The 13,653-nt window shown below is 35.0% G+C and overlaps 1 protein-coding gene and 1 long non-coding RNA gene across 2 annotated transcripts; one reads left to right on the top strand and one right to left on the bottom strand.

Moving 5' to 3' along the window:
* Positions 1–449, top strand: LOC149584050 (uncharacterized). Its single transcript, XR_016380291.1, has 3 exons — positions 1–72; positions 162–208; positions 324–449. It is a non-coding gene; the product is annotated as an uncharacterized LOC149584050 (long non-coding RNA).
* Positions 450–11,627: 11,178 nt separating this feature from the next.
* Positions 11,628–12,584, bottom strand: LOC149584049 (uncharacterized). The gene is made up of 2 exons (XM_089863452.1): positions 12,345–12,584; positions 11,628–12,286 (listed from the first exon to the last, which is right to left on the bottom strand). Exons 1-2 carry the CDS (start codon positions 12,543–12,545, stop codon positions 12,095–12,097), a joined length of 393 nt encoding a protein of 130 aa, XP_089719578.1. The 5' UTR covers positions 12,546–12,584; the 3' UTR covers positions 11,628–12,094.
* Between the last annotated feature and the right edge of the window lie 1,069 nt (positions 12,585–13,653).

The following is a 13,653-nucleotide window of genomic DNA, read 5'->3' as shown; positions in this document are numbered from 1 at the left end:
GTTTTCAAAGAAGCGATCGTTCCATAGGTCCACCGCGATTGACGGATTTGACCGATTTGTTTCAAAATAGTGGTAATAAGTAGGCGAAGGCGACTTTCGTTGAAGAAAAAGTTGCTTTTGATTAAAATATTTTATTTGAAAACTGATGGAATCATGAAAAGACGATACAGCCAGAAACGCTGGTGGATACACCCAATATGGCAAAAACGTAAACAAGAAGGCGATTATGAAACATTTGTAACTACGCGTAGGCCTTGGCCTTTTTTAAATAAACAAATCTTCCCACAAAAACGCAGCTAATATTTTTTATATTTTCCGAGCAGATAGAACTATGAGAAGAACTGACCTCTTTAAATTTGCAAATTATACAAGATTGTCACCTTTGAAATTTGACAAATTACTTGAATTACTGCAGTCAAGACTTGCAAAATATCCAGTGTCACGTCAACCTCTTCCACCTGGGTTAAGATTAGCGTTAACCTTACGGTAAGGGAAATAATGGCAATTATGTTTTCTTTAAACTAATTGGTGAATATTTCAGATTTTTAGCGACTGGGAACAATCTGGCGTCTGTCATACTCCTTTCGCGTGTGAAAAAAACTGCGCATAACAGAATTAAAGAAACTTGCTCGGCAATATGGGATGTATTACAACCCATTTATATGCCACAACCGACTTACGAGATATGGCTTTCGGTTGCCAAAGATTTTGAAGAGAAATGAAATTTTCCAAATTGCGTAGGAGCAGTTGACGGAAAACACGTCATGATTCAGCAACCGAAAAAGTCTGGATCTTTGTACTACAATTACAAAGTAATATTCGAATTTTGCAATTCGACAGGTACTTTCCTCATCAATGTAGCTACATACTCCCCAAATACCCCTGAATCATCCTCTGAACGATGAATCTCCCTAGTGTATTTATATTCTGTTGAATGGAATTTATTATATATTATTACAAGTTTACATACTTGTTAAGTTCTTCCATTTTTTTTAATAGAACATCCTGTGGATGTGGGTTTTTCTTTCTCTTTTTTTCCTTTTGGAGAGAAGTCGGCTTAGTAGCTGAACTTTGTTCAGATGCGGATGAAGTAGAGGGGCCAGATATTTCCTGGGTTGGTAAGGGTTGGTCTAAAATCCATTCTTCCTCGATAACATCTTCGTGAATTGAAAATTCTGTATCTCCAAATGCTGTGATTATCTAAACAAACACCTCAACATTACTAAGTGCTAAAGTGATCAATAATTATTTAACTTCAACATTTTCATCACTCTCAGTTGGCGGTTCGTTTTGATTTGAAATGTCAATTTCTGGCATTATTATTTATTGTAATTTAAAGTTAAATAATAGGCATACTCTATCCTAGACACTACAGCCTTCATAAATAGCATTGACTTAAAAAAATCCACTTTATGCTTTCCATTTGATCATCATCAGTTCCTTGACCACTTTTGGTAATAGTGAATGTGTTGTAAACACCGCGAAAATGATCAACTAGATTCACCACATTTTTTTGCATTCATCTTCTAAATAATATTATTAAGCTGTATTAATAACTTAAAATAGAAGCACCTATAATATACTCACTTGATAAATTCAAAGCCTGTGAAACCTCCAACCACATCATATCTTTTGTATCCCAGAACCGATATTCCTCTGATCTGCGATTCCATATTGCGTTTCTTACTTCAATTAATTGGATTAGTTTTTACTTAAAATCATTTTCATTTTTCTTTTGCTCGGCTTTCAACTGTCGAGCCGTTTCTACCATTTTAGCTTTCTTTGATTTAGGAGGCATGTTTGTCGGGCCTTGGCGTGTATGTGAGACGTCTCCGAGTCGACTTTCACCATAGAATATACACAATTATTATTATTATATTATGTGTATATTCTATGCTTTTACAGAGAGCAGAAGCGGAAAATAAACATCGATTGGTGGCTCCTTCTCTTTCGTCGAAAAATTAATGACGTCAAGCGATTTTTTAAAACAGAGCGATAAAATCAAACTGAGATAGACGGGCGCGATATTTGATTTTGCGCTTGATCTTTACTGATTTTGAGCTATCGCTGCCTAAAATCGCTTCCATGAAAACAGTAGTGGCAAAAGCGAGAGCGCGATTTTTGAACTTTTTTGCGCTATCGCTGGTATTTTACCCGCTACCCGCTGCTTTGAAAACGCGGCTTTAAGCCGCTAAGGTAATCAGCGGATGTCTTCGGAAGCGCGGCGGTGGCGTACTTAACGGGTCCCGTAAAACGGGCCTTGGTCACGGTATTAAATTAATCGCGAATCCAACACGGATCAACCAGCTTCCTCAGACACCAAAGAGCAACTGATAGCATTAAAGCTATTGAATTGAATTTGGAATTTTTGAATTTGGAATTTTTGAAATTTGAATTTTTGAATTTTGAATTTTTGAATTTTTGAAATTTGAATTTTTGAATTTTGAATTTTGAATTTTTGAATTTTTGATTTTTGAATTTTGAATTGAATTTTGAATGTTTGAATTTTTGAATTTGAATTCATAACAACATACAAAATTGTACTTTTTATAGTTATACACGTGTTAAATTAACTCTATTTAAAACATATATTACATAATTCTTCTTTAACATAAGGGTCGTCCATTAAAATAATTATTTCAAAACTTAGATGGGATGCATTTCTAAAAGGTAAGAGTTTAGATTTATTTCTGTTTCCATTAGGGCAGTTTAAAGATAGGTGGTAAAACGCGTCTTTGCTCTATCAAATATATCTGGCTCCTTTTTAATTTCGTTGCATGTTATTTGCATTCGGCACATTGGGTTGAATTGTTTTCTTATAGGTTCGTAAAAAATGTCTTTACTTCTGGAATTTTTGTAAGGTACTTTGAAACTTATCTTCTCTAGAAGTTCACTACAGTCTATGTTATTATTAATTAGATTATAAATGTGGGATATTACCAGGTATTTAAGTCGCGTTCTAAAACTCATCAGGTTTAGCTCTTTTAAAATCTGCAAGTAATCATTTTTAAAATTATTTTTAAAGTTCTTACAAACTTTCGTTGTACTCGTTCTAATTTCATAATATTGTAATTGCTACACCCACCGTATACCAAGGAACAATATTCTAACCGCACTCGAACTATAGGAGGATAAAAACCGTAGGACTCTGTAAATTTTTGGCTATTCTCGAGATCGCGTATAGCTTTCTGAGGCATTGGGATTGTAGGGCTTCTGTTTGTTGACCAAATAACAATTAAGAGTCCATTAATACGCCTAAATCTATCATAGTTGTATTCCTTTGCAGAAGTTTCCTTTCAACTTGGTACGGATATCGTATATAATTATTTTTTCTTGTGTATGTTACCACATACGTTTTATCGGGGTTTAAGGGCAGCTTATTGGTCTTCCCCCATTCATTAATGGTTTCTAGTCAATCATTTAATTGTCTGCAGTTCGACCATGTTTTAATATCTCCATCCTTGCTATCATCCGCATATGCCAAACACGACCCCTTATTGGCCCAAAGTAAGTCATTTATTAATATCACGAAGACGAACAGTAGTGGTCCTAGCGCGGAACCCTGTGGTACTTCTACCGTTGTTTTGTAACTTATTTTGGTAGTTTGCTTGTTATTCTTTAGAATATTGGTTCTGTTTTTCAGGTCGTCCTCAATCCATTGGACGATATAGTGCAGCTTGCGTGATCGAGGGGGCTGTGGTCGACAAAGGATATATGTATCTGACAAGGAAACATTTCTCATAAGCGAGAATGAGCATCATTTATGTGTAAGAGACAGCGTGACAACCCGGTATTTGTTTACTTCTAAGGCTGATCATTTTAGCCATAGAGCACACATATTTATCCAAAATTTATAATAATTAATTAGCACGCTGTATATTTCCCTAATTTTTAATTTCGTGCTTGTGACAAATTTAGATAATTTATATTTTCATGAATACATACTGAAAATCATGAAAAAACTGGACATTTTTTATTGTTTTCTTAGGTAACTTTAGAATATGCACTAAAATTATCATTAGATAATTAAATAAAAGTGTAATTGCGAACTGTTAAAAATGATTGGAAGAGCCCGAATTAAAAATATTGGTTGATTTGGTGACAGGGTTTAGTGATAGTGTGATTAAATCCATCATTTATTTTATCAGCAATTTAAACAAAACTTATCTTCGTAGAGGTTGTCGTTGGTTGAGGGAACGAAGCCTTTTGCATAGAGTTTGAACTTATCTACTTTAAACAACAAAAATTTATTTAATTTAAACAAATAATATAATTCTAAGTAATGGCACCGGGTGAGAAACCTAAAAACGAACACTACACGGCCAATTGGTTTATAGTCTATAATCTGATGTTTTGAACTTTTGACCGAGGCTTACTGGAATCAATAAGTTCATAAATTATCGGCTAAATTCTAACCATACATTCTTTTGAATTAAATTATAATAAAGTTTAACGTACGAAAAAAAGAAAATTAGACCCAATTCACCCCCTTTTTATATGAAAAGTGGAAAAATCCAACAGAATAAAAGGTCGTAAGTTTCAGTATGTACTTTTAATAAAAGTTCGGAAAGCAACAAAAAAATGTTGAACCATTCATTTAAAACCGTTTTCAGACGTATCAAACATATAGTCTTCAAAAATGGTCGAGAAACTTAGGTTATCACAGGAAATATTTCCCATGTTATTCTTATGGAGTTTTGCTAAGACACGAGGCATGTTTTTACGAATGTCTCTGACAAGTGTTTGTGCATAAGTCTCTGACACGTACTTGTGCACAAGTCTCTGACATGTGTTTGTGCACAAGTCTATGAAATTATTTGTGCACAGGTATTTAGAATCTGTTTGTGTACATGTATATATAATATTTTTGTTTACATGTATATAGAGTATTTATGTGTCCATGTATATAGAATATTTTTGTTTACATGTATATAGAGTATTTATGTGTCCATGTATATAGAATATTTTTGTTTAAAGGTCTATGACACATGCTTGTGCACATGTCTGTGCACAAGTCAGTCTCATGATTTTGCACAAATGCATGACTTCTCTACGTCTGTAGCGTGTGTTAGTGCGCACATTTTGCGTACCATACCTGTGAATAGATTCCTCGACAGAAAACCGCACCTTTCTAAAAAATAATGGATAGTCTTCAATTAGTTTGTGTAATTTGTCCTGGTTGGAATAGACTGGCATTTTGCCAAGACACGAGACTAACTACTTTAATTCGATCTTAGCTTCTAGGTAATGAAGAGCACGTTAAATTAAACAACTGCCTGTTTTTCCAGGTGCCACAACCACATACAACTCGAACCTTCTTCAAAGCTCTTTCTAAAGAAAGCCTTTGAATTTAGTCCTAGTTATATGGTAAGATGTGTTTTATTATACAAAACATTTTTGCTAAGGTTTCTTACAGTATTTTTGTCTTTGTAACAGGCCTATTGTTACAATTGTATCATCTAGACTTTATATTTGTAATGGGAACGGCAATACCGCAGCCTTGAGCCAAAAATCCAGGATGGTAAATGTTTAGAACTATCGCGTTACGACATAACAGGTCCAAACATCCAGCTATTTCCGTGTCGAACGTTAAAGCGACCTTTACCACAATAAACATAATGACATTCTCAAGCTGACAATCTTTGATTACTCAACGTTGAGGTATTTCCGGTCTCTTTAGAGATACAGGGCCTATAGTGTAGAAGCTTAGTGCTAAGTACAGTAATTAGTCTCGTGTTGTTGAAAATTCCAGCCTATTCGAACAAAGAAAAAATGGACAGAAGGATTTTTTATTTTGGGTGAATGTCGTGGTAGCTTTCAACAAGCGGCTCTGCTTTATGCCGAAAGCTTTTCACACCGACGACATCCGGTGAGAAGCACCTTTACCAAAATTGGCCACAACCTTCGCGATTTCGGTAGTTTCGTAGTAAAGCGAGTACGTGAACGTAGAAGATACTCTATATTCTTTACTGAGAATAGAGAATTTGACATCCTAGCACCTTCTAAGGCCAAAACTCATGCTACTAGTTAGAGCCGTAGGACAAGAAGTTGCACTTAGCCATTCTACAGTTCTTGCCAGTTTACAGCAGCACTACTACCGGCTCTATCTTAACCCCCTATCAAGACTTAACGAACTAGGATTACCTAAGACAACAAAATCTTTGTCTTACCAATCGTGAAATAATTGTAGCCGATCTTTTATTTTTCACAAAGGTAAAATTTTCTTAACCCAGTTTCATTTCAAAGCAATGGTACTGTAAACCTGCATGACGTACATTAATGGACGCAATATAATTCTAACTGATTACGATCTCGTTACCATCAAATTCGATGGAAGGTAAATGTTTGTGTTGGCATACTTGGAAACCGAATTATCGGACCCTTCTTTTTCGATGAGGAACATCACTGAAGACACTTACTTGGACTTCCCGCGTTATGAGTTTAGTTCTTGCATATGTGTTGCAAGACCTGGACAGTCGTCTTGAAGAGTGCCTTGACCACGATCGTAGACATATCAAACATTTATGTTACACTGTAAAAAATAAGCGTGCTTTTGGCATTTAGAAATGATAGTGACCGTTCAATTTTGAACAAGCCTCTATTAACGTTTTCACATTTGACCAGAGACATTCAATTTTGAACAAGGAGTGTTTTAGGCGTTCAAAACCAACCAGGAGCATTCATTTTTGAACAAACTACCGTCATATCGATCAAAACTTGACTCTAGCATTCATTTTTGATCAGCTTATATATATTACCATTCAAAAATGAATCCTTATCCCATTCAATTTTAAATAACAGCCTTGCACTAATGAAGCGTTCAGATACGGTCGTTTTGGCGTTCTAATAGGATTGTATTAGTATTAAAACAAGAGCGTTTTAGGCGTTCAAAGAAGAACATTTTGGTTTCAAACGAGATTGTTTTTGACGTTCAAAGAAGAACTTTTAGGCTTTCAAGCGAGGTTGTTTTTGCTTTCGCTGTCTATAGACTGCGGAAGCATTGCAATTACCCCTTACGGCTGGGCGCCTTCTCCCCCCCTTTCTGCCCCCAATTTTTCATGTGACCTGGGAGAATCCATCATAAATAAAGTTACTTTCATTTCAAACTTTCCGCTAGAAATACGAACTTCAGCGACATCTATACGAAGTCCCGTAAATATTTCACTGTTGAAGAATTAATTTTTTGGCACGACCGGGATTTGAACCCGCCACGTCTGTATTCACACAGGCACCAGAGTACAACGCCTTACAGACTGAGCTATTGAGGCTTAGTACCTATCTGCGATTTTCACCAACAGTATCTCACTCTTCCCTCGACGGGCTAGCGATTTTTTTTTGCCAGAGAGAAAGAGAGAGAGAGAGAGGAGGGGGACCACGTTACTAGAGCGGCGGGCGCCTCTCGTTAAGTTGGGGGTGGGCCGTTTCCATGGTAGCGCGCGTATACGCAGCACCTCTGAATTGTAAACTCTTGGCGGGAAATTCGCGAATGGTAGATTGGCAGTAAAGTATGTCGCGTTTTTAGCATTAGAAGGTTTACAAAATTATTTTAGGGATTCTACTCATCAAAAGTCTAAAATCTAATAATAACTAAAAACATTTTTAACGTAAGAGATATTTGATTTGTAAACCAAACGAAGTTTATACCGTAGTCTCTAGAGAGTGTATCAGGGTAACTAAGCAAGTTTATGATATTACCATCTATGTAAGTGTTTATATTTTAAGTTACTTAAATTAACTTGCAAATGCTTCCAGATAGACACATTTTTGGGGTTAACTATACCTGCACATTTAATTTGGGAATTTGGGTGTTGGGATTAGATAAGCTAAAGCCTGAAAACTTTCTTTTTCTCTTTAAGCACGTTACAGTTTTGGACAAACAAAAATGATAATTTGATGTTTAATTTTAAGTATTGGCATTCGCAATAAAATATTTCTATTAAAGTTTAATTACTCAAATAATCCTAATAATAAATTTTACCAAGCACAAGCACTTTCTAAGGTTCTCTTCACATTTCAGTAACAAGTTCGGACAAAGAAAAATTATCATTTCAAGTTTAAATTTGCCTATAAATGTTAATGATATTTTATTTAATTAACTCTTAATTTTAATAACTAATAAGAGTAATCAATTAATATTCATCAGTAATCTTAAGAAAAAAGTTCAATATTATTTTTATAAATAATCTTATCTCAATAAAAATAAGCATTGGTAATATAATAATTACGCCGTTGCGTCATCTACGTACGTACACTACTATTTTAGCAATAATTTTAAAGCAATAATTATTAGTTGTTAACTCTATATTAAATTTAGTTTTTTTTAATTGTAAATTTTATGTATGAGCAAAAAAGTTTCAATTAACATTGCCATATGCATTTAAAATTAGGCCGACATGATGGCGCTAAATATAGCCTAGATCTGACGTAGACTACCCGCCTTTATTTCCGAGTATTCCACCCCCATTTTTGCTTATTACTATTCCCCCATCACCCATGTCGTTTTGAGCTCGCACACAGCCATAGCCCACTCGATCACGCGCATTACGACGCAAGTTGCTCGCGCTATAGAAGCCCGTTAATAGAAATAATTTTAAATAATACCATAATTTTAATAATTTTAAATAAGCTGCTAGCGCTATAGTCTGCAGTCGCGTGATCCAGAAGGCTATGCTTGAATCGAGCAGAGAGAGGCCCACGCCACTCGACCACGATGATCACGTTGAGATTTATTTTTCGACTTCGCAGTTGTAACTGGAACTTAACGGTAGTGTGTGGCGTCATAAATTGGTATGGATCCCGCAAACATCAATACAACATGACTGGGGGCTAACTCTATGCGATGGCTGTATATTGGTTTAAACGTACATTCATTGAATAATTTAAGTTCCCAGTTATGTATATTAGCAGCCTACTTTAGTTAGGTTTGCAATAAAAAGCTTAAAGTTAATTGTTCCAGTTCATAGGACAGAAATTTGTTACTTATTTCATTAAACTGAAAATTAATCTCATACTAGATCGATTTTATTCATAATCGGAAGACTATTTGATAAACAACAAAATAAATACGCAAAAAAAAATAAATAAGCCGGAGTCATACCAGTTCTATCCGCTGGAGGCCGCCACAAAATCATGGTTTGGCCGATAAATTATTTTTTTATAAAATTGACAACACCTCGGGTTTTCTTGCTAATGCTAACAGAGATCGATCTCATTGTTAGTTTCTTAAAATGTCAAAGACAAATTTTTTTGTGCAACAAAAATGATAATTTAAGCTTCAAATTTTTTGTTTTTGCTTTTGCGCTTCGAGTTGCAAAAGCATTTGTCTGTCCCTTGCTGGCTGGGTGCCTTTTCCCCTTTTTTATTCGCGTGCGGAATCGCATTGAAATTTATAAATAGCACCTAGAACCATACCTAGGTGGCTTTGCAACCTCCACTGTATTTTAGTTATTTAAGAAACTATTAAGATTAGTGATGATTAGTAATTGATTACTCTTATTATAAGTTAAAATTAAGAGGTAAACCAATTATTTTTATCGTTTTTGTCAAAAATTGCAACTGAAAATAACCTTAAAAAGTGGTTGGTAAAATTTGCTATCATGGGTTATTTCAGTAATTAAACGAGAATAGAAATATTTTATAGCGTATACTTATAATTATCTTTTTGTTTATCCAAAATTGTAACTGAAAATAATCTTGGAAAGTGTTTGGTCAAAATTATCAATACGTTTTTCAAACGGCAATAAAATATAATGCGAATATAAAAACCAATAACTGTACTTAATTAGTTTTCTTAAAACATTTGTTTTAAAAACAAAGTTATCATTAATGTTTATGTGAAAACATTATCACACTAAATTAATTTCATTCATAATCGAAAGGATATTTAATAAATAAGAAAATAATAACGCAAAATAAAATTTCCGGGGTCGTATCAGTTTTAGCCGCTAGAGGGCGCAGCGAAAGCGTAATCTGGCCGGGGCCATCTTGTTATCGTTCAAACGAATGCGATATGGGCGTTCACACGAGAGTGTTATGGGCGTTCAAATGAAAGTGTTTTGGTTTTAAAACAACAATCTAAGGAAAAAAAGCGTTTAAATGGGTATTCAAACGTGAACGAAATATTTCAATCGCAAAAGGTGTGCAAAACAAAATCAATTCTGCCCTAAAATTACTTGATTCCGCTGCTGTAAATTTGTACTACAAACAAAGCTTTCATTAAAAATACGATAATTTCTCAAAAATTAACTAAAACTTGCTTATTTACTGTGAATTTAATATATATTAATCTGTATAAACATCATTATACAATAATATCAATGAAAACGTTACGGATTATTGCCTATTTCACCTTTCCCTTGTATTTACATAGGCCCTCATATATTCGATAATGTAATTTATAGCTATAACTTTATAATCGGAAAGAACTTGAAAATAAACATTTTCCTTAAGTGCAGACGTTTTTCATATAACTGAATTATTATTTAACACAACGATTATAGTTATTGTGTTTCAATTAACCCGCCCTCAGAAGATGTACAAGCTTAAAACACATTGGATTTCTTCCTTATCAGTGCGTATATTTAACAAAGTATGCCCAACCATAAGGAATTCAGCTACGAAATTTTAAGTCAAATTTCTCAATTCAAATTTCAACGCTATAACTGTCAAATTTCAATGCTTCATCAAACGCTTGTCCACCATGTATTAATAAATGGTGAACTACTCAATTTTGAACGAAATCAACTGAATATGATCGCTTGATCAAACTCTCCGATGTTGCTCAAAAATGAATGCATAAAGATGCAAAATTAAAAGTTTAATTTTCCAATTAGTTTTGAGGGACAAGAATAATAAAAGTGGAAGAAATAGGGAAAACCGCAAGTATTTTGACGAAATGCAGGATTTGTGGGGCCACAGTTAAAATAATATATACTTAAATATTTGCTCGTTTGCTTCATATAACATATTTTGTAATATTTAATCAGGCCGGCAGCTGAACCCCTAGTTGCGATAGACTCGAGGTTTGAAGTTATCTTAGAAGAAAATATTCTTTTAAATGAAGATGATGCTACACGTGTTGTAAGTCCTGTCCAAAAATATAACAAGTATCATATAACTATATAATTATCTTAATTAAATGTGAAATCAACGCCAGTGTGTGTGACGAATCTAGTCACAAAAGTATAGGCCAAACTAGTCATCCAATCTTGGAATCTGGTGTAGAAAATGGCTCAAAATCTACTAAAGATTCAAACAATATTCCACAAGCTGGACAATCGAGTAGCTCAACACGGAGTGAAGCTTCTAAAGGTATGGCGGAAACTGGCTTAAATACAGTATAAACTATAAATTAATTTATTTAATTACGATGATTCAAAGTAACGTTCCACTTCAGGTCCCAGAGCAAGCAAGTTAGGGAGGGCAGAGTCCCTTTCTAAGGAATTTCTGGCTGAAAGAGAAAAAGAATTTTATGATAGAGAAGCTGAGAGGGAGAAGCGCCAACAGGAGCATGAGCTTAAATTTTTGGAGTTGATGCTGAAAAAATGAGCATAGTTTACATAATGAAATCCATACAACGTGTATTTTATTTTAATAAAATATTTGTTCTGAGTTCCGCAATTGTAATTCTTATTATTTTACATCCAAAATTACAAACATTAGACCATAACAGCACTATAGACCCAACCAACAAATATACAAGTTGGCTTGGTCTCGTCTCCATCTAAGCTCCATCGTGGCTAACGAAGTTGACTGTAGTAACATCTGCCGTTGAGCGACGAAAATAAATCTCTTATTTTTCTGATTGGACTCTTGAGGTAAAACGGGCTCTGCGCATGGCAAAATCAAGCCAATCGGGTTATCCCTTTCTCGCCTCAATACCCGTGAACGAGATCTGAGCCGTTATAAATATTCAAAAGATTTGTTGGTTGGGTCTATTGACAACAGATTATTTCGTCTTCCATTCCCACTCTTTACAAAAGCAATCAATAAATTTCTCCCAATTTATAAGTATGATCTTTGATGATAGAAATGTTTCACTAATGCGTCTCTGATACTTTTTGCATTTGGATTTGATCGAACGTGCAATGCATAATCAAGAGGTTGTTCTTGATGAATCTTTGGCATATTCTTCAGGTGCAATAATCGGAATGTGTGTGCCATCAATGCAGCCACAACATTGTGGAAATCCCAGCTCATTCTTAAACCCATTTACAACATCATCAAGCTGATAATCGATTGGGATTGTTATTAATGGCACAAGCACCTCTGATATAGCTTTACAAACCTTGAAATCAGATTAAATATAAATATAAATCCTTCATGAAATTACGTTTTTGTCTTACTACGTGAAGTACCACACAAGCAGTACATCCAGCGACACTAAACAGATTCCCAATAGTTCTAAACTCTCCAGGAGTTGCTAACTTATACAGAGTAAGAGCTACTCGTCGCTCCACCGTCAAGGGCTTTCGCATTACAGTGACTTCTTTCACCAGGCGGTCATGAAGTAAGTCACAAATCTTCACAAATGATTGCTTACTCATTCTGAAGTCTTTGCTGAATTCAGCCTCAAGGTAAGTTGCCAAAACGCGTTCTTCCCAAAAATTGACATGATTTCGAGGTCTACACCATATACTTTTATGTTGTGGGTTCAATTTTTTATCATTCAAAATATTCTTCATTAAGGTGAAGAACAAAACCTTTTGCTCTTCCTGCTTCCTTAAAAAAGACGCAACTGAAACCGCTTACGTATGTGTTATAACTGCAGTGCTTTCTGAAATTCTGGCGATATAGCGCTTGCGTTCTTCTAAATTCACAATTCCGAAAAATTGATTCTCTTCTAATTGTTTTCCTTTTATTCAGAAAAAACCAAATTACTTCTTTAGAACACGCCATTTTTACAATAAGACTTAAGACTAATATATCAGACTACAGAATAGATCTTTAAACCCCTTTCTGCAGCATGTGCAAACTCTCCGAATCGGTTCCAGAGATTTTCGTGTAAACAGCACGTTTGCTAAACGTTACGAATCGTTTTCACGACGGCCGTGTAATCGCGGCTCTAGAAGCATAAGGGCGCGTTTTCAATCAAGCTAGAAGTATTCTTCTCGCTTCTCTCGCGAGACGAGAGGCGAGAGCGAGTCGTCTACGCGATTGTGTTTCTCGCAAAAGTAAGTTTTAGCGACAGTTTTCCTCGCTGGCACGTTTTCAAAGACGAGAGAAATTATCAGTCCGCGTACCTTGCACCACTTATTGCTGAGGTGGCACTGTGGATAAAAAATGCCTATCGGTGCAAGACAGCGAAAGTTGCTTTTGAGAAAAAATAATAATTTTAAACTGGCTGCACAGGCCTTGATTAACGTAGGCAACGGTCTGTGTTGCTCAATGCTGATCATCACTAGCTCGGGACGAGAATTCGAGGCGAAAGGTACGTATTTTCAGTTAAAAAAAAAGAACCCGATAAACTAGAATCATTAATTACTGAATAATTACTTATATTATTTTGCCACTATCTCTTTTAAATAGAAATGGAGCAACCACAAACTTGGTATAATTATTTGCAAACGCTTTTGGAGCGGAATCAAATATATTATAGAATTCTATGTAAAAGAATCGCGCAGAAAAAAATACAAACCAACTTGGGGAAACAAC

The sequence above is a fragment of the Phalangium opilio genome, unplaced genomic scaffold (assembly GCF_054372755.1).
Source record: "Phalangium opilio isolate 3A_F unplaced genomic scaffold, DU_Popi_V2 ptg001170l_1, whole genome shotgun sequence".
NCBI lineage: Eukaryota > Metazoa > Arthropoda > Arachnida > Opiliones > Phalangiidae > Phalangium > Phalangium opilio.
The sequence above is the reverse complement of the archived record's forward strand: the minus strand, read 5'-3'. Positions and strand labels throughout refer to the sequence as shown.

What these genes read in the sequence shown, in the direction of transcription:
- LOC149584049 (XM_089863452.1), bottom strand. Translation starts at nt 12,545, where the DNA reads ATGAGTAAGCAATCATTTGTGAAGATTTGTGACTTACTTCATGACCGC. An exon ending in CTTGTGTGGTACTTCACGTA is followed by an intron (nt 12,287 to 12,344) that starts GTAAGACAAAAA and finishes TCTGATTTCAAG; the next exon opens with GTTTGTAAAGCTATATCAGA.